The sequence below is a fragment of the Nymphaea colorata genome, chromosome 3, assembly GCF_008831285.2.
Source record: "Nymphaea colorata isolate Beijing-Zhang1983 chromosome 3, ASM883128v2, whole genome shotgun sequence".
NCBI classification, from domain to species: Eukaryota; Viridiplantae; Streptophyta; class Magnoliopsida; order Nymphaeales; family Nymphaeaceae; genus Nymphaea; species Nymphaea colorata.
Window position 1 is genome coordinate 9,630,295 of NC_045140.1, and position 18,392 is coordinate 9,648,686.

General features: G+C 37.8%; 2 protein-coding genes across 12 annotated transcripts; both read right to left on the bottom strand.

The window, feature by feature from the left end:
* Positions 1 to 455: 455 nt before the first annotated feature.
* On the bottom strand, positions 456 to 7,639 carry LOC116249813 (ruBisCO large subunit-binding protein subunit beta, chloroplastic-like). 2 transcript variants are annotated; one of them, XM_031623094.2, is made up of 14 exons: positions 7,330 to 7,639; positions 7,094 to 7,219; positions 6,733 to 6,870; positions 6,345 to 6,440; positions 5,764 to 6,006; positions 5,389 to 5,623; positions 5,102 to 5,271; positions 2,420 to 2,497; positions 2,268 to 2,339; positions 2,070 to 2,174; positions 1,609 to 1,701; positions 1,420 to 1,512; positions 1,002 to 1,176; positions 456 to 714 (listed from the first exon to the last, which is right to left on the bottom strand). In XM_031623094.2, the coding sequence occupies exons 1-14, from the start codon at positions 7,501 to 7,503 to the stop codon at positions 701 to 703; spliced, it is 1,812 nt and encodes a 603-aa protein (XP_031478954.1). In that variant the 5' UTR covers positions 7,504 to 7,639; the 3' UTR covers positions 456 to 700. The 2 variants fall into 2 exon arrangements, 1 of the variants encoding a protein (XP_031478954.1); XR_004171257.2 differs by lacking the exon at positions 456 to 714 and having other exon boundaries at positions 1,038 to 1,176; positions 1,629 to 1,701.
* A 1,149-nt stretch (positions 7,640 to 8,788) lies between these two features.
* Positions 8,789 to 14,305, bottom strand: LOC116249812 (disease resistance protein RPM1-like). Of its 10 annotated transcripts, none has more exons than XR_007572772.1 (3): positions 10,713 to 14,304; positions 10,060 to 10,155; positions 9,445 to 9,828 (listed from the first exon to the last, which is right to left on the bottom strand). XR_007572772.1 is itself a non-coding variant. In XM_031623090.2 (2 exons), exon 1 carries the CDS (start codon positions 13,518 to 13,520, stop codon positions 10,746 to 10,748), a length of 2,775 nt encoding a protein of 924 aa, XP_031478950.1. In that variant the 5' UTR covers positions 13,521 to 14,304; the 3' UTR covers positions 8,789 to 9,020; positions 10,713 to 10,745. The 10 variants fall into 10 exon arrangements, 7 of the variants coding, with proteins under 7 accessions (XP_031478950.1, XP_031478949.1, XP_031478953.1 ...); XR_004171256.2 differs by having other exon boundaries at positions 10,060 to 10,170; XM_031623090.2 differs by lacking the exons at positions 9,445 to 9,828; positions 10,060 to 10,155 and adding an exon at positions 8,789 to 9,020.
* Between the last annotated feature and the right edge of the window lie 4,087 nt (positions 14,306 to 18,392).

The following is an 18,392-nucleotide window of genomic DNA, read 5'->3' on the forward strand; positions in this document are numbered from 1 at the left end:
TGCAAGTAAATCACTATGGCATGAGAAATGTAATTACTCTTTTGGGTCAATAGCCGTCGCTTGTTCATTCATAGAGGAAATCACTATCAATAGGTGATATTTTTTCCGTGAGCCAATCACCCTTTTATGCCTCAAAATAACAAGAGAAAATTTCTAGTTCGTCCTTCACACATTCCTGGTTGAATCGGGGTGTTCACCCTTCCGTGTTGCATCGATCTTTTATGATGTACTTTTTGTTGTAGCGTCTGGAATGCCAGCTTCAAACTCCGGACACCGCTTCTTTTATTTCTTCATAAAACATATTGGATTATTTGTCACAGATTCAAATTCGTTTAACCAACTGTGTTCTATCTGTGGCACGTGTCCCCCTGTATTGCAAAGGCCTAACCATCTGAGGTGGTCTCATGAGGAATACCAACATGAAATTTTCAAGTGTTCAGAATAGCCAAGGTGCATTAGAAGAGTGCCTCCAGTTGTTCGGCCCTCAAATTTTGCCATCCTTTCTGCTTCCGCTTCAAAATACACAATTCATCCTGTAAACCATAATATTGTGTCTGATACACTACAGTGCTGAGTAAAATTCTTGCCAACGCAAAAAAGAATTATGCAGATTCACGCCTTTCACTAGGATTAAGTTAAATTTTGATATATCAAAACGTCTAACATCTACAGCCTCCAGGAAGAATCACAATGGTTCAGATTAAAACCCAATACCTGCACCACATAGACCGTTGTTAGGTATTGCTGTGGAAAACCAAAGTACAGGTAGTTGATTTTCTCAAGCATGCGACAAATGGTTTCATACATGAAAATTTCATGCACAGAATCGTGTGCACATGTGTGTGCGTGTGGGTATGGATTCCTTGTAGAATGCCAATGCATCCACACATCTTATGTACCAAAAAGACCAGCCCACCGACCAAAACTCTAGGATTTCATGGTTAGCAATAAAATCTGAGAACATGACTCTAGGGCTCAACATGCTCCGTATCGTACTCTACCTGAAACTTTCATTGGCTTTTTCATGCGAAATGGCAGCTCCAATTTTGGCCGCCTTCTTGGCATCAACCTTCTCATGGGAATCAGCTGCATATCTTTGCTTTCAGAAACAACAACATCGGAGGTAAGAAAGACCTTTGCAACAGAAGCAGCATGCTCCAAACAGCACCGAACAACCTATGAGACATGAAAAGTCAACCATTGCCATCCGTTAAAAAAACATGCTTTCTCTCTCTCTCTCTGCTCTCTCTCTCTTTCTTTCTCCCTCTCCCATATGTTGATGAATCAACATCCTACATCAAGGTTAAACACAAGTAGAAACCTTACATGCAACATGTATGTGGGATTTTTGTAGCAACATCTTTCTGAAACAGAAATAATGATATTCGGGTGTAGCTACTACACGATGCATAGCAGTACCTTTGATGGATCGATAATTCCAGCAGACATCAAATCCTCAAACTGGTCTTTTGCAGCATTATAACCATACCGAACGTCATCAATTGCTAGAACCTGCAGCAACAACAGTTGAAGAATGTCTTGAGACAATGTCAACACAACAACCAACTGCATGAAGGAAACAAAGGCAAGACAAATCCTTTCACAGACCTTCTCTATAACAACATTACCATTTTGACCTGCGTTTTTTGCAATCAATTTGATTGGATAAGCCAGTGCTCTTTTGAAAATATCTGCACCAATCTGCAAAAAACCAAAACATCATTGAACACAATCTTCTTTAAGGATGCATGCAAATGCAGCTAATATTCCTTGGTTCTAGTATGTTGTTAGTTATCATTTTCTTCCAACATCACTCTAGGAAATATTTAACATAAAAATGATAGTGCTCATCAAGATAGGGAGATCCACTTTGCAAATCTGCATGTGCAAGCAAATTTTTGCAGGGATTCAAGCATATCCGACTCCTTTGATCTAAACAGTTTGGCTTTAGAAAAATGAAAATTGGAAGCTCTCATCCCTTTAGAATGACATAGCTAGTTGTTGGTTCTTTCCTTGGGCTCTCTTTTGCCCAAAACCTACTTCAAAGTAAAGCACATGTACTTTGATACCTTCTCTTCTTCAGTTCCTAGAGTTTCCTTCACTTTGTCAATTTTCAAAGAGAGCCTCAACAGACTGCAACCACCACCAACTACAATGCCTTCATCAATGGCTGCCTGTTTGATGTATTAGACAAAGATATTACTGAAACCACAGCAAACAATCGGATAAAATCTCAGCCATATTATATCAAATGAAAGCAATAATACCTTTGCTGCATTCAGAGCATCTTCAACTCTTAACTTTTTATCTTTCAGCTCTGGTTCTGTAAATGCTCCAATCTATGATTTTTATTGCAAGAAATTAAAAATTTGTTTTGTATAGCAATGAAAGAAAGACTAAGAGAAATAGCTCTGATTACCTGAATAGTCACAATTCCCCTAGATAATCTTGCAACTCTTTCATTCAATATTTTCTTATCAAAATTTTCTTCCGAATTCTGGAGAACAACAAAATCAAACAAGTAAAAAATATCAAAATAAAGAAATTTTAAAAGCAGGTTCTTGTCTAAATTTCAGTGGGACCAATAACACAAAGGAGTTTTATTTCAAGACTGCTATCTCTAGCATAATGAATCTAGAGGTATAGAATTTTAGAAGAGAAAAACTGTGAATCCATAAAAATCATGGTATTGAGTAGAAAAGTTGTAAATATTTCAAGAGGTACAGAAAGTAGAACAAGTCTGGCCCTTTTAATAATATAATCATCATCGAACATCACACAGCAATGTTAACGAACTTCCGTGTCAGCACTAAACAGATAGAGAAAATTAACGAGGGTGGAGCTATGGACCACATGGATGCAACGAAACAGATCGGGCAACCAAAGGAAAAAAAAAAACTACTGAAAGAGAAATATATAGCTTTCCACATTGCAAACTAATTACATATCCTTTATTTCATGAGTGACATCCATTTTATTGATCACAATTTGACAGAACCAAATCATATATAGCACCGAAGAGAATTATGAGTTTATCATTGCTCTGGTTGTCATCCAGACTTGTTCAGAGCTTTTCTACCTCTTCCCTATACCATAATCCACCGATCCTCAGTGCACATAAACTGTAAGACTTCAATCCATCACGTCCAGTACATTAACCTCAGAAACCACCTCTAATTCAATAGTATACAACTCCTCCTGATTTTCACCAAAATGATCTTTGATTTATAACATCACCATAGTGCATGACCAAGAAGAAAAGCAGCCTAGGAAGGACCCCTAGGTTGCTCTGGCTTTAATGCTTGGACAAAAGGACAGTAAGCAATAGTCACATTTAGGAGTAAGGACGGAAAGACACAAACTTCTACTGGGCATGTCTATTAGAACTTTAGAAGATTGGAACCTGACCTGTAACATGCTCAGTAGCAAGGAAACTAGAGTCCTTTCCCTCGTCCAAATGCATTACAAAGCCAAGAGTCTTCTTTAGCTGCATTATTCTTTTTGGACCCCAACAAAGCATTGAGAACCTATTTTTCTTGCTCTAACCTTTTTAACTTCAAACTGCACATTACTGTGACATGGCCACAGCAAAAATTGACAACAGACAGCCAATTGGGGCCAGGAGACCAGTTCATAAGATACAAAGATTAAACTTTCTTCATAAGTTCAGCAGTCTTGGGACTCTCCATCTTCAAGGAAACATGATGGTCCAAGGGAAGATCAAAAGAGAAGATAAAATCATGCTGAATGTTCCGTGAACCTTGCATTATAGGGATGTGAATCCGAATCAATCCAATTAGCAGAGACATGCAAACTTTTAGTTCAAAATTAAGTAAGGAAAAGAGGGAAAGGTCAGCTTCTGCTGGATACTTGTACACTCTAACTTTTCCTCTTATCATTGAGAATGTGCATCAACCTTTAATACATGTTATCTGATTTTCATTCTGAAATTCCTATTTGCATTTCTTAGTTTAGCAATATAACTACAAGATTTTACGTGCTGAAAGATCCTACTGTGTTAACTATTCATTTCTACATTATTTTATATTAAAAATTATTATTCTTCTAGACAAAAGCATCAAGAACCTATGATGCTCTAGGGAAATGAGTAACATGGAAGCCAGAGAAGAAGCTTGAAGCTTAATTCTAATTCATCTTTGGTATCATTTGCTATTGGCTGGTTTCTGAACAAGTCCAGGAGTAAAATTTCTGTTCTCAAATGGAGAGAGAGACTGGGAAACATCTACTGCATCATGGTAAAAATAACGTTGAGAATGCATTGAAATATTCATTGAAAGTTCATATATGCTATAAAGCATCAAAAGAAAGTTCTTACACAACTTCGGAAGAAATTCACTTAAAGAAAAAAAAAAATTAAATGTGAAATATAATCCTCTAACTGTGAAAGCAAATAGTCTGCAAAGAAAAATAAAATAAAATGTTGAATATTGACTGGTCATTTAGTCTTACGAAAAAAGGTGCCCATAGGTTTTATGCTAGGACTTTCAAGTCAACTCAAAGATGTTGTCTGATTTTCATTCTGAAATTCCTATTTGCATTTCTTAGTTTAGCAATATAACTACAAGATTTACGTGCTGAAAGATCCTAGTGTGTTAACTATTCATTTCTACATTATTTTATATTAAAAATTATTATTCTTCTAGACAAAAGCATCAAGAACCTATGATGCTCTAGGGAAATGAGTAAGATGGAAGCGAGAGAAGAAGCTTGAAGCTTAATTCTAATTCATCTTTGGTATCATTTGCTATTGGCTGGTTTCTGAATAAGTCTGGGAGTAAAATTTCTGTTCTCAAATGGAGAGAGAGACTGGGAAACATCTACTGCATCATGGTAATGTTGAGAATGCATTGAAATATTCATTGAAAGTTCATATATGCTATAAAGCATCAAAAGAAATTTCTTTCACAACTTCGGAAGAAATTCACTTAAAGAAAAAAAAATTAAATGTGAAATATAATCCTCTAACTGTGAAAGCAAATAGTCTGCAAAGAAAAATAAAATAACATGTTGAATATTGACTGGTCATAAAAGGTGCCCATAGGTTTTATGCTAGGACTTTCAAGTCAACTCAAAGATGCACCTTAATAAGTGCATGAATTTGAGCCACTCGTTGATTCACAGCATCTCGAGTTCTCCCATCAGTAACTATCAATGTAGAGTCCTTTGTTATGACAACCTTTGATGCAGACCCTAAAACTTCTCTCCCAGCTGTGGCAAGGTTCAAACCTATATCATCTCTGATCACCGTACCTACAGAATGGTGGAGTCAGAAAGCACTTGGAAAACCAACACAGGACAATATCGATTGAAAAGGGTAACATGTAAAAGGAAAAGATCAATGAAGTAAATTTGTAACAGGTCCTCTACCTCCTGTCAAAATGGCAATGTCATCCAAGTAATGGCTTTTACGCTGCCCAAAAGCAGGGGCTTTGACAGCAGCTACTTTTAGAACTCCTCTTAGTTTGTTCTTAATTATTGGAGCCATTGCCTCCTGCTCAATTCCTTCTGCAACTATTACAATCGGAAACTTGTCTTTAACTGCCCCTTCCAGAACATTAAACACATCCTTTGCATTGGTAATTTTTTTGTCGACAAGGAGTAACTGCAGTGGGAAGTGTCTGTCTAATTACCTTGAGGACTTAGTAAGACATAAAGTTTATGGAGAACATACTCATTTTTCAAGATTATAGTAGTACAAGTGCATCCTCAAAGAAGGCAGCTGTGAGCACCATTTGTGCATACCTTGCAGTTGTGGAACTCACAAGACATCTTCTCACGGTCTGTGACAAAATAAGGAGACAAATAACCACGATCAAAATGCATCCCCTCCACAAATTCCACTAGGTGATCAGTACATTTCCCTTTCTCAATCATAACCACACCCCTCCAGCCAACTTTTCTGAGAGCATCCAGTATCAGATTCCCTACTGCATAATCATTCCCAGCACTCACTGCAGCAACATCTGCTAATTCGTGTTCTTCAACCTGCATATTTGGGTACTCATCTGTTTTGACACGCTCAATAAATGTACAATCAGGAAAGAGGAGATCGAACTTAGCATTAGAAAAAAAGAAAAATGCTATAGTTATGATTTACCGCTATGAAAATAATTTGTCCAATCGATGGACTTGATAGCAGAAAAGCAAATGCCAGATACTTGGTTGGATTCTTGTACAAGAAAATTCAGTTGAAGCAAATGTGATCATGCTTGAAGGGATGAATGTCTAAAATACATGCAGAAACAGACCTTGCAACATGAGCGTATCAAGAGAACGCATAATGGAAATCTATAATAATAATAAAATATTATTACATTGCATACCTCCTTCGTCATTAACTTGAGCTCGTGAACGAGTAGTTTTGCTGTCTTCTCAATCCCCCGTGCAATTTGAATTGGATTAGCACCTGCAGCAATAATCTATAGATACTATTAAATCATCAGAGACATGTACTGCAGCTACCGACAACACAGCAAGCAATAGAATCCTACCATCTGTGGCTTAATTAGAATAACAGAACATATGGAAAGAAACAAACAAACAAAAACACTCTAATTTTCCGTCAAGATTTATGAGTAGTTCTCATCAAGTTCATACCCCTAAAGCATTTGATATGTCAGATACCAAGGTTTCGTACATGAAGAACAGGACGCCAACTTGATGAACATAGTAGCAAGAACCACTGGAGAACATAAACTGAAAGAAGCATACCTTGAGGCCCTCCGTGATGAGGCCTTGCGCGAGAACAATAGACGTCGTGCTTCCATCTCCAGCAATATCATTCGTCTTTGCAGCTGCCTGCCTCACCAGTTTGGCACCAATATTCTCCAATGGATCCTCCAATTCAATCTTCATTTATACCCATCAAAATATAAAACCAACCAAAAAAAATCATAAAAAACAGAAAAATGTAAAAATGAATGGGAAAGACTCATATCCAACCTAAATAAAAGAAAATTCTTCACTAATTAAAAAAAAAAAGATGTAAGGGCTTCTTTTGGCTGAAAAGAATCGAGTTTACGACGAAAAATAACTGCCCATCAAAGAAATGAAAGAAAAGGGACGCCCGTACCTCTTTACATACAGTAACACCATCATTGACAATCTTTGGTGGCCCATACTTGTTCTGCAGCACGACATTCCTTCCCTTGGGACCCAGAGTTACTCCCACAAGGTTAGCAAGCAAGTCTACCCCTGCCTGCAAGAAGCACAAGAACCAAGAGCAACAAACAGGAACACACAACAAACTCAGCTAAACTCAACAAAACAAGATGTACATTAAGAGCCGAAGAATTGCTTCTCAAGGACCTGAAGTTTCTTTATAGCAGAGCCGTCATGGTTGAAGTGGAGCTCTTTGGTCACAGGCCTTGGGTTTGGATCTGCAAAGACTCCTCTCACTGAGATAAGCTGCCTTCCTCTCAAACCGGGTATTGCAAAAACACTAGAAGAAGTTAGCGAGAGAGCCGCTGAAGCAGTTGACATTCTCGGAATTTGAATTTTGGGGCAGCGAGGAGCAGGAGTCTGACAGCATAACAGGGGCCGAAACAAACTGCGTTACATGCTCAGCTGACAAGGAGACGGTCAGGCTACGGGGATAAGGCTTGAGAAAAAAAATCTCTCCAGAATGTGGTGCTCGAACTGTGGGAATTGGGTCGGGTTGGGTTGAGTGCTGATCGGAACGATACGGGTCCATCGGTTGATATCGATTAGATTTGTGCTGATGAATCCGGATACATATACAAAGGATACTACATGGACTCATATGAGGTCCTAACTTGTCCTGCCGTAGGAGAGGTACTTAGAACAACACAACCCCACCTTACCATGGGAATAATTTACATATTATGCCGCAAAACCATGTTTATGGTTTAATCTGAGGAATATTTCTATCATTTTCTAAGGGCTTTTTTTTTTCTCATACCACTTTTGCCCTTACGGGAGCTCTTCCATTTAGCTAGTAGGGGCATTCATGTCATTTTTGCCTCACAACACTTAGTCCCTTGTTATGGCCCTAACATATAATTAACCTGCTCCACCTTACCACCCAGCAAGATGTGTTTTGTATTCTTTCGCAGTAAAATTTGCATAACTGAAGGTCTTATTATGAAACTCAATAATATTGAGTCGTATCTGATCGGATTTCATAGCTTTGATCCAGAATGATTGAACCAACCTGTTCATGGCCAAACCTGAGAGGTTTGCCTTGCTTAATATTGGATGAAGTACACCAACGTACATTTCTTTTATGCTGGTCTGAAAAGGAGAATGAAATCTAGATGCAACATAACATTCAATGTGAAAGCTCTTAATTTTGTCCAATAGAAGATAAGTGAGGGTTTTGATTCAGAATATACTCATACTGCAGGATCAGCTAACCTTTTGGGCATGTTTATAACTTGTGAATCCTCTTTGCCTCAAAGAACTAGTTAATCCGAAGGCAAAACAAAAGCAACAAAAGGATCTTGACAGCCGACCAGAGTCCAAAATTTTAGTATGTAAGGATTTTGGAATTCTGATAGTTGGACTCGGTTTCATTTTCAGACATCCAAATCCCACTATAGATCCTAAAGAAAGCACAGCTGCAGAACAGAGTCTCAGAATTCACAGTTTGTCATCCAAGCCGAAGAACATATTTCAAATGTTAATACATCTTTACTTTAGATCGAGTTGCACATTGCAATATTTCATACATAATAAGTTGCATCCCTGAAAGTAAGCAGAACGCAGTCATGTGCTTGTTAGATTTAAATTGTATCAAGAGCACAATGAGTGATGTAAAAGCCCAGGAAGCTGCAGAAAACATTAGAGGCATTGGAGGCAGCGTACACAGAATGCTAATTCTACGAATTTTTTTCTACAGAAGATCGCCGTACGCAGAGTGGAAGAGGACTGAAGGAATGGAAAACACGCCAATTTCAAATTTGCCCATTGTAGATTCCTCCTACAATGGATGTCTGTCTCCTTTGACTCCAAGTGCAGATGCATGGACAACCGAACCCCTGGAAACCAAGAGCAAAAGGGAGTACCCTTCCTCAGGAAACGCCCTTGACCTTCTGCAACAAGGCGGCAGAAGTGAAAAATCTAACTCTGGGGAAAATCTTTCGCTATTAAGATTTAAACTGCAAGCCATCTACAACTGACGACCATTTGTCTGAGCTGGATTAAAGATCATGTTTACTTTAAAATGGTAGCTCTCTCTCTTTTTCTAGGTGCGTGTGGAAGGGAAAAGACGTTGCTGGGCGTGTCTGCCTTGCAATCTGTATGCAGCAGATAATCTTGGTTGCGGGCATTTCATTGTTCATTGGATTGTAGGTACTTGTGCCAATAGCTGCCATTTCTTTAAAAAAGCTTTCTAACAATCGCGACTTGTCAACTCCAAACTCCTTATGTCGCTTCTTTAACTTCAGGACTGTGAACACCGAGTGAAAAGAATACTTCGGGCACATCATTCAATTGCTATGGGTTAAACCCAACAACTTGTCATTATATTATTGTCCCTATTGATCCCCACAGGAGAATGGGAGCCTAATTTGACTAGAAACACTGAATCAAGAAAACGGAGTGAAACCAACACAACAGAATTGGAAAATAAAGCAAGGAAGAACGAAGTACATGTATTTAGGAAGTAAAGGACACTTTCCCATTGGTCAAAGATAAAGACTCTGCACCAACCAGGAATACTCTGACCTCCAAATAAACGAAAAATTAATGAAGGAAATCGTAAGGGCAGAATGTGAAACTTTTATTTGACAAAAGCTGCTTTTCCACATCTGCCAACGGTTAAAGTGCTCCATCAAATCAGAACCCCTGCGTGCATTAACTCAACCAAGTTATGAGGAGGATGGAATGGGCAAGTGTGTTAACATACCCAACATATGCTTAGCTCTTTGAACAAATGCAAAAGATTTTCCTTTTTTTTTTCTTTTTTTTTTTTGAGAGAGGGCGTAACTTGAGAGGCAAAGGAAGAGACACAGTAATTACTAACTCTTGGGCCAATAACAATTGGTCCCTAAGTCAGAACTGCAGTAAGAGGATTACCTAGTGAAAGATTACAGTTCATTAAGCGCTCCACTCACATTTAATTGTAGTTCACCTCACCTATCCCGTGCCAAAGATAGGAGATGACAGAAGACCCTGCACAAGCCATTGCTTGTATACAGATGGACTGTTGTCAATATATACAGAGGCGTACTTTATAAGGCCTATGAAAAAAAAAATAGGCGAATAACTACTGCATGTGAAAATCTCTGTATAAGCTATATACATGCTGGGTATTATTTTTGAATTACTAGTTTTCGGGATCAGAAAGTGAAAGGTATAAGTAGGAACTAAATTCGTGCCACCACTATTCCCATGAGGATTTAGGATTGGATTCGATTTCTCAAATTTTATGAAATTATGTATAGTTTTGGACTTACGTTTACCCTTCTTTTGCAAAGAAAAAAAAAAAACTCACCTTTTGTAATTTTTCCAGTAAGAGCCAAATTTTTATGAAAAATGATCAAATAAGAGCTACAAATTCATTTTCACTAACTTGAAAAACCAAAATTATACATGAAAAAATTATAATCTGATAAGCAAAATGCAACTAATTTTTCTCTGCTATGGAAACTAGTTTTCATAACCTACTTGTCTTATACTAATAGATGGAAACTAGTAAATCAAGGGAAGAAACAAGGGGATGGACTCACCGAATCTTGTACTTGTCGTGGAATGAACAAAAACTAGAAGAACCCCAATCGTTGGTACCCTTCTTTATCGTTGTAGCGCAGAAGCAAGAGTTTGGGAACATGTTCAACAAGTGGGCGATCTTCACCTCCATCCTTCTTCAGCCTCTCGAGGAACTTTGGAGGCATCTCAGTGATGTCCAACTCTTGCAGGTTCCTCAGTTGATGAATGCCTTGAGGCACTCGTTCCAGCTTCAAGCAGCCATGGATCCCAAGCGTCTTAAGGTTTGGCATCGAGCCTTCCTCCAATATCACTGTTTCAAGAGATCCCAATCTCGAAAGGAACAGAAAGACCAACTTAGGAAACGCCTGGGCTCTGCATCGTAATTCCCGTCCTTCATAGGCGCCCGAGAGGTTAAGCCATTGCAGATTTGGCAGCGACCAAAGGCACGGGAATGGATCATCTCTCAGTCTGCACTTAACCAATGTCAATAACGAGATATTGACAAGGGATGCAGTTACGCTTGGCATCCTTTCCAGTTGACCACACAAGCGTAAGAGTCTCAGCTGAGGCGGAGGAGTCAATAATAGTGGATCTAACTCAAGGGACTTGGGCGAATGAATTAATAGACTGAAAAGGTGGTTCATCTTTCTGATAGATGCACACAATTCATCCATGTCCTCCTTACCGACTTGGTATATCTCTAATTTTCTGAGGTTTGTTAGGCTCGTCAAATCTCTTATCGTCTTTCTCTTGTTACCTGCCAAGCCAACCAGCGTTTGCAGGCAGCTCAAGTTCCCCAAGCCGTGAGATACTTGCTTCGACATGTGCTCGTTGTATCTTTCAGTCATATACAAATGGCGCAGATTTGTCATTTTCACGATCTCTTTAGTTAAGGCTTCAATAGGTGTCCCTCGTATGTCAAGAACCTGCAGATTTACAAGGTTGGAAAACGACTTTGGTAATCTTTGGACCATGGTTCCACTTAAATTCAGGTACCTCAAATGAAACAGCTCCCCAACCTTGCTTGGCAGCTCTTGAATTTTAGTCCCTTGCAGATCTAAAGCTCTAACCAGTTGTAAACCCGATAGCATCCTCAACAGACAAGGCTGCTTGATAGTATCATCAAAAACAAACAAAGAATGCAAGCATCTTGAATCCACCTTACTTGGTAAGATATCCTCTCCGATGCTTTGGATAGATAAATGTCGACATCTTCTGTTGGGAGTTGAGGCTGCTCTTTCTAGAATTGCACACAAGTCTTCACTTTCTGCCTGGCTGATTGCAAGTTCCCTTACCAGATCGTGAAGAGAACATTTACCTACTTTACCATCATGGTTGGTTGCCACAACTTGCAGCAGGTTCCTGTTGATGAGTTCTTGAAGCCAATCCGCTCCAACCTCCTCAGCACTTAAGGAGGCCCTTCCCTTCACAAGCCCCTCTGCGATCCAAAGATTAATCAGCCTTTCCTTTTGAATTTGATAATCTTCAGGGAAAACGCTACAATAGAGGAAGCACGGTTTGAGATGAGGAGGCAATTCTATGTAACTCAAAGTCAAGATGTTTTTCACCCTACCAAGGGAAGGATTACTGCTCAATTGATATCGGAGATCATCACAAGCCTTTCTCCACACCGGCTCCGTCCTCTGCTTGGTAGACATTAGGCTTCCCAGAGATACTATTGCAAGTGGTAACCCTTCACTTTTTTCAACTAGATTCTTGCATAATTTTCTCAGCTCATGGGGACAAGCTTTGTCATCACGCGTCCATTTGAATGCCTTTCGGCAAAATAATTCCATGGCAGTTTCTGCAGGTAAAGGATTCAACTGATGCAGAAAGCATGTGAGCCCGTCTGCTTCCAGTGCAAATGTTATGTCTCGAATGCGAGTTGTTATCATGATCGTGCTTCCTTTAGAATTCTTGGGCAGCGCAAATTTGATGGCATCCCATACAGTCCTGCTCCAAACATCATCTAACACAATGATGTACCGTCTCCCTTGTAGGTAGTTGAAAAGTTTTTCTCCAAGCTCTTCTGCATCCATCTCCCCAACCCGATCTTCCCCCATCTCCTTTCTCTCTTTAAAGAAACATTTTAGCAAGCGTCTCAAAAGATCATCAGAATGAAAAGATTGGGAAACAGACACCCATGCAAAAGAATCAAAGTGTTTTTTCACTTCTGCATCATTGTAAACCTTTCTGGCTAGCGTGGTCTTTCCAGAACCACCCATCCCTACCACTAACATTGACTTCAGCTTCGGAAATTCAGCTTCCGATTCATTTTCTTTTGTTAGTTCTTTGACTAAACTTTCTATTTCATTATCAAATCCCATGACATCTACATCATCTGTAAAAGGCACTTCTCTTGTTTGTGGATCATCATGATGCCTTGCAGCAACAATGCTTGAAATTGTGGCTTCAGCCGTCCTATCGAATAGGTACATGTCTCTTCTTCTTGAGATGTCGCTGATCCTTTTCCTGATTGTTTGTATCTCGTTTGCAAGATTGTGACGACTTTGTAAGTGTTTGATAGAATTGGAGACGTTCCAAAGGAAGGCTCTGAATCCACGTTCTGATTGCCTCCCAAATCGAAGCATGAACCTGTCGATGATATCCTCCAGATCGCACGTTGTGTGCCTCACTTGTTTCACCCACTCTTTTACTCCTTCCTCCTTATCTTTCCTTCGATCTGCGTCTTTTAAGAAGGCTTGCATGCTTGCTAGTTCTTCCCTGATGTCTTCTATTTCTTGGCTAACACCAGCAAGCAAAAGCACTTGAGACAACACCAAGCCATTCAACTTCTCAAGAAGGAAGCTCACAATGCTCTCAGCCATTCCTCCTTTTTCGTGATTTTCAGTTATCCATGTTTCTTTTCTTCTCTGTCAACAGAAGGCACTTCTAAAAAGCAGGAGAAGAAAATGGAGAAAACACAATTTCTTCCTTCCTTAACTATCAAAACAACACTCTTCTCATAAACGATATTGAAGGTTTCCAGGAACGGCTTACCTTCAGTAATTTGCTCTGCTCCTTCCCTAACAGGTATCCCGTTGACAGCCAGTTGTGCTTCCTATAAGCTTGGTGCTTTCTCGCTCAATGGCAACCAATGATTAATATATGTTCTGCAATCAAGTATCTTCTCAACCACACCTGCTCTTCCCCTTCTTGTGCGCTACTTCTAAGCTTCTGATTAGGAGGATCAGCATTCCTAAGTCTCCCTTCTCTCCTTTGTGAAAGTCATTGGGAGTTGGGGACCTTCCTACTGCAATAGAAGGCAAGTTTGATCGCTTGGATAACTTCCCGTGAAGTTAAGATCGCTTGACAACAATACACCAAAATATTTTCTTTCTTGTCTTCTTAGATGTGAAGTCAAATTAACTTGCTTTTTCATATTCAAAGGATCGCCCACAATATGTATTGGCTGATTGTTTTATGCCAAGTTGAAGCCACGAGGCCCCGAATGACGTTCAGCCGTCCTTTTTGCCGCAATTATACTTTTTAACTAATGATGTTAAGTCAAATTTAACTTGCTTTTTTATATTCGAAGGATCGCCCACAATATGTATCGGCTGATTGTTTTATGCCAAGTCAAAAGTTGAAGCCACGAGGCCCAGAATGACATTCAGCCGACCTTTTTGCCGTCTTCTTCATTCTTATCCAGACCGGCAATTCATCTATTGAATTGTTGCATAATTACACTTCTCTGTTCATATGGACAGTCTGCATACTTTTTATGCCATTTTACAATATAAGTATAATAATAATAATAATAATAATAATAATGATGAAATGATGATATTAAGTTTGGTAATAAAATAAAATATATTATTTTTTTCAAAGGTTGCAACTCTTCTTTTAAGATTGTATTGATTCCTCCAAACTTGATTATATGTGTCATATTGGTACATAAACTTTTTGGTAGTTAATGATTAAAATGCATTTAGCTAATGAAAATGAAAAAAAAAAAGTAAGCGTCTGGAAAAGAAACATTCGTTTTTAACAAATTATCAATTTGATTGATTCCTCAAGAGTTGTTATCGTTTTCGCTTATTAAGGTGGACACGTTTCATTTTTTTTTTTTATTTCTTTTCTTCCACTCTTACATGGAGGGACTTAGCAGCATCAATACGTACGGTGTTACCTTTTGTTTATTTCACGTGTATGGATAGGATAACATCATAAGTAGGGCATCGGACCCAGCTCGGTAAGAACCGGGTTTAGGCCGGCTTGATGTTCGAATTTTGAGTTCGGGTTAATATTCGATGTTCAAAACCTGGAAATATTTTTAAAATTATAAAATAAAAAATATATATTTTAATGATAAAATATATATTATTAATAATGAAAAATATTATCCCCTCTGACCTGGGCCAGCCCAATCGAGCTCAGGCTCAGGCTCAAAACAGGTTTTGGGCTTGAGCCCGAACCCTAGGAGATCGAGTACCGAATACTAATGTTGTAAGAAGGGTACGCTTCATACAAAAAAAAAAAAGTGACTCAAAACGTTTTTTAAAAAAAAATGCCTTGAAGCAGGGCAGTGAGGCGCACACATCCCTGAAGCATGTGCCTCATTTGGTGAGGGGTATGCCTCCATTTGTGGCTTGCTCCATACGTTTCAGGAACATAGTCTATTTAGTTTTTTTAATTAAAAAAATTAAAAATTCAAGAAAACTGGTAAAGAAGGCTTCACACTTAGCCCTAACTAAACCTTGTTTGTATCTTTAATTCCCCTTTTCTTAATTCCAAATTAGTGAATTACCTGTTAAGTTGAAAATTTCAACCATCAGAAATTGCTAGAGGCTGGAAGAAGGTCAGAATTGTATGTCTCTTTGTTTGAGTATCTTTTGCTTCATGACTGACACCAAGTAACCATATTCTTCAAGACTGACACCAAGTAGCCATATTTCTCTATGTCTCTCTTCCATGGCACTGGCCACAGCCACCTTCTGGCTCTCTGCCCTTGACCGGCCACCTTCTCTGTGGGTTGCTGTGTAGTTCTGTTGTTATTTTTATAAATATTATATAATTTACAAATTTGTCCATGAAGCTTACGCCTTTTACAACATTGCCCGGTACATGCCCTCCTCCTTTTATGAGTTTCACAGCAGGTATGCATGATTTAGTTAAATGATTATCCATGAGATTGGTATGGTGTAATTTATATCTCTGTTTCCTTGAGCACATGACATCATGAGAATGTGCGGCGTTTCCTTATGTTTATTTGGTATGCATGGATGGTAGATCAGTGCATGACTTATAATGATTCCTATATGTTATTTCCCTTAATTTTATCATTCCATATGTATGATCCCATGAAAACGTGGCAGCCTGCATGTGTGTAGGCTATTATGTTACGTTAACAATTACAAATAGTAGGTTCACCGTCATCTTAGTGTGATTTAAAATGAAAATGACTATGGGTATGTGACATATGCCGTTTACAATACGCATGCTATGTAGCTGATATATCATACATGTTCAACATATGTATGTGTTCGATCTCATTTGATTACATATGCCTATCTAGAACATTGGGTGAGTGAACCCTTAAATGTCATGGCTGTCTAAGTGTATGAGTAGTTTTATTGTATTTCTGTAATTTTATTTCTCTTATAAGTAATTTGTGTTTGAATCTTGAGGTTATCATTGTGTAATGGTGGAAAAAGACTGAAGAGCTTAAAAATAATAAAATAAATATGAAGAGAGACACGTTAGTCTCTTTGGACAGCCATGGGTTCAAGCGAACAGTGACACCTTAGGAAATAGAACAAACTATACATATAATAATAATAATCATAATAAACAATACCAATAATGATAATTACAAATGCAATGGGAGCTGGTGGTGGCGGGTGTTGAGAAAATAATAATGAAAGAAAAATAAAAGGAATATATATATATATATATATATAATGATAATAACAAAAAAAAAAAAACAATCACCTTGGATTCCTGAGTTTTCCTCCTTTGCTCTTTTTATTTTTTCATTCTCTCCTTTGCGAAATGCATCAGAACCTTCAAGGCAACCATACACCAAAATATTATTAAAAAGAAATCGATGGACAACTTCCTATATGCTTGTATTATATGATTGGCTTTTGCTTTTTTCTTTTTTTTTAAAAAAAAAAAAATCATTCTTTGCTTGATGGACCTGTCTACAATGGAAAAACTCCAACTCTGAAGTGGGTTTGCCCTTGTCAAGGTGAAACACCCGCCAAGATGCATCAGAGTCATATCGTTTTGGACGTCCTGCTGATGATGGCGTGCGTGTTAGGAAGCAGATAAATTGTGACTTAATCTGGTTGAGCAAGAGGTTTACAATTCGAATTCGCCGCTTGAAAAAGAGCCGATAGGCTGAACACGTTTGCCGGTGGTTTCCTTTTTGGCAGCACAAAGAATTGATGCATGGAATTGGACATGTCATTTTTAAAAGATTTAGGTTAGGTTGACCGAAAATGGTGTTATTAAAAAATTCTGATTTCCTTAAAAAAAAAAAAAAAAAAAAGCGGTTTCGTACACGAGTGAAAAAACTACTACAAATGCATTTAACATTTGAATGGGCGACTGAAGCACATTTAAGCTTGAATGTCTTTCACTGACCTTTTTGTTATGTGTATCTATATTTTGATTAGTACATAACATTGTAAAAAAAACTTGATAATTTTTAAATTCTGTTTTTATTACAAATTTAAAACTTTTTAATGTAGGATTAAAAGTGTTTTTCTGGATTTTCCTTAATTACTGACAGAATCAATGAATTCAGAAACAAGGCAAGGATTACTCTCGGTGACTACTGGTAATATATGTTTTTTTTATCTTATAATCGGATAATTTTTTTTTCTTAAAACAAATATTTTTAGAACTTATGTTTCAAGAATACTGTTTTTTTTTTCAGGAAACAGGGTTTCATTATTTATAGATGATGACCATAAATCCAAAAATCAACATAAGCATAGCATATTTTATGAATCAAAAAAAAAAAAAAAACCTTGAAACACATGCCCCTTTTTTTTGTTCAAAAAACACGATCTTCTTCTTATAATAAAAAATACCCAGGGTGGAAACAGCTTCCTTCAAAAAAACAGTCAGGATGAGGCTGGATCGACTCACATTAGCCTAGATAACTTGTGTTAGCTTGTTTTAATAAAAATTACTTTTCAAAATTTAAATTTTATGTTTCGAAGGAAATACAGGTCAATGCACAATTTACATAAGTTTTCAAGGTTTCCAATCAAAGTGGAGTCCTAAATTTACAACATTGCACTGGAGAAAATAATTATAAAGTAGCTCGCGTGGGCAAAATGGATAGGGTACAAGTTGATAGAAATTTCGAATTAAATTTATGTATCTAAATATGGCATGATGAGAATAACTACATTTTAAATCTAATCCATAGCTGATTCTTCTTTTTGAATTACTAATTTTCAGGATAAGAAATTGAAATGTGTAAGAAATAAAATTCGTGCTAAGGTCTGCTAGTCTTTCAATAAGGATTTGGTGGGTTGGGTTCTATTTATCTAATTCAAACGATTCATATATATATTTGGATTTAACTTTTGCTCATACTTTTGGGAAAAAAAAACCACCCTTTTTATCAATAAAAACCAAATTTTTATGAAAATAACAAATAAGAGCTTGCAATTAATTTCATTAACCTGGAAATAAAAATGCCACTTCTTTTGGTTGACGTTTTCCCTAAAAAATGTTAG

What these genes read in the sequence shown, in the direction of transcription:
- LOC116249813 (XM_031623094.2), bottom strand. Translation starts at nt 7,503, where the DNA reads ATGTCAACTGCTTCAGCGGCTCTCTCGCTAACTTCTTCTAGTGTTTTT. An exon ending in TCAAGTTAATGACGAAGGAG is followed by an intron (nt 6,007 to 6,344) that starts GTATGCAATGTA and finishes CCAAATATGCAG; the next exon opens with GTTGAAGAACACGAATTAGC. An exon ending in GGGGAATTGTGACTATTCAG is followed by an intron (nt 2,340 to 2,419) that starts GTAATCAGAGCT and finishes TAAAAATCATAG; the next exon opens with ATTGGAGCATTTACAGAACC.
- LOC116249812 (XM_031623090.2), bottom strand. Translation starts at nt 13,520, where the DNA reads ATGGCTGAGAGCATTGTGAGCTTCCTTCTTGAGAAGTTGAATGGCTTG.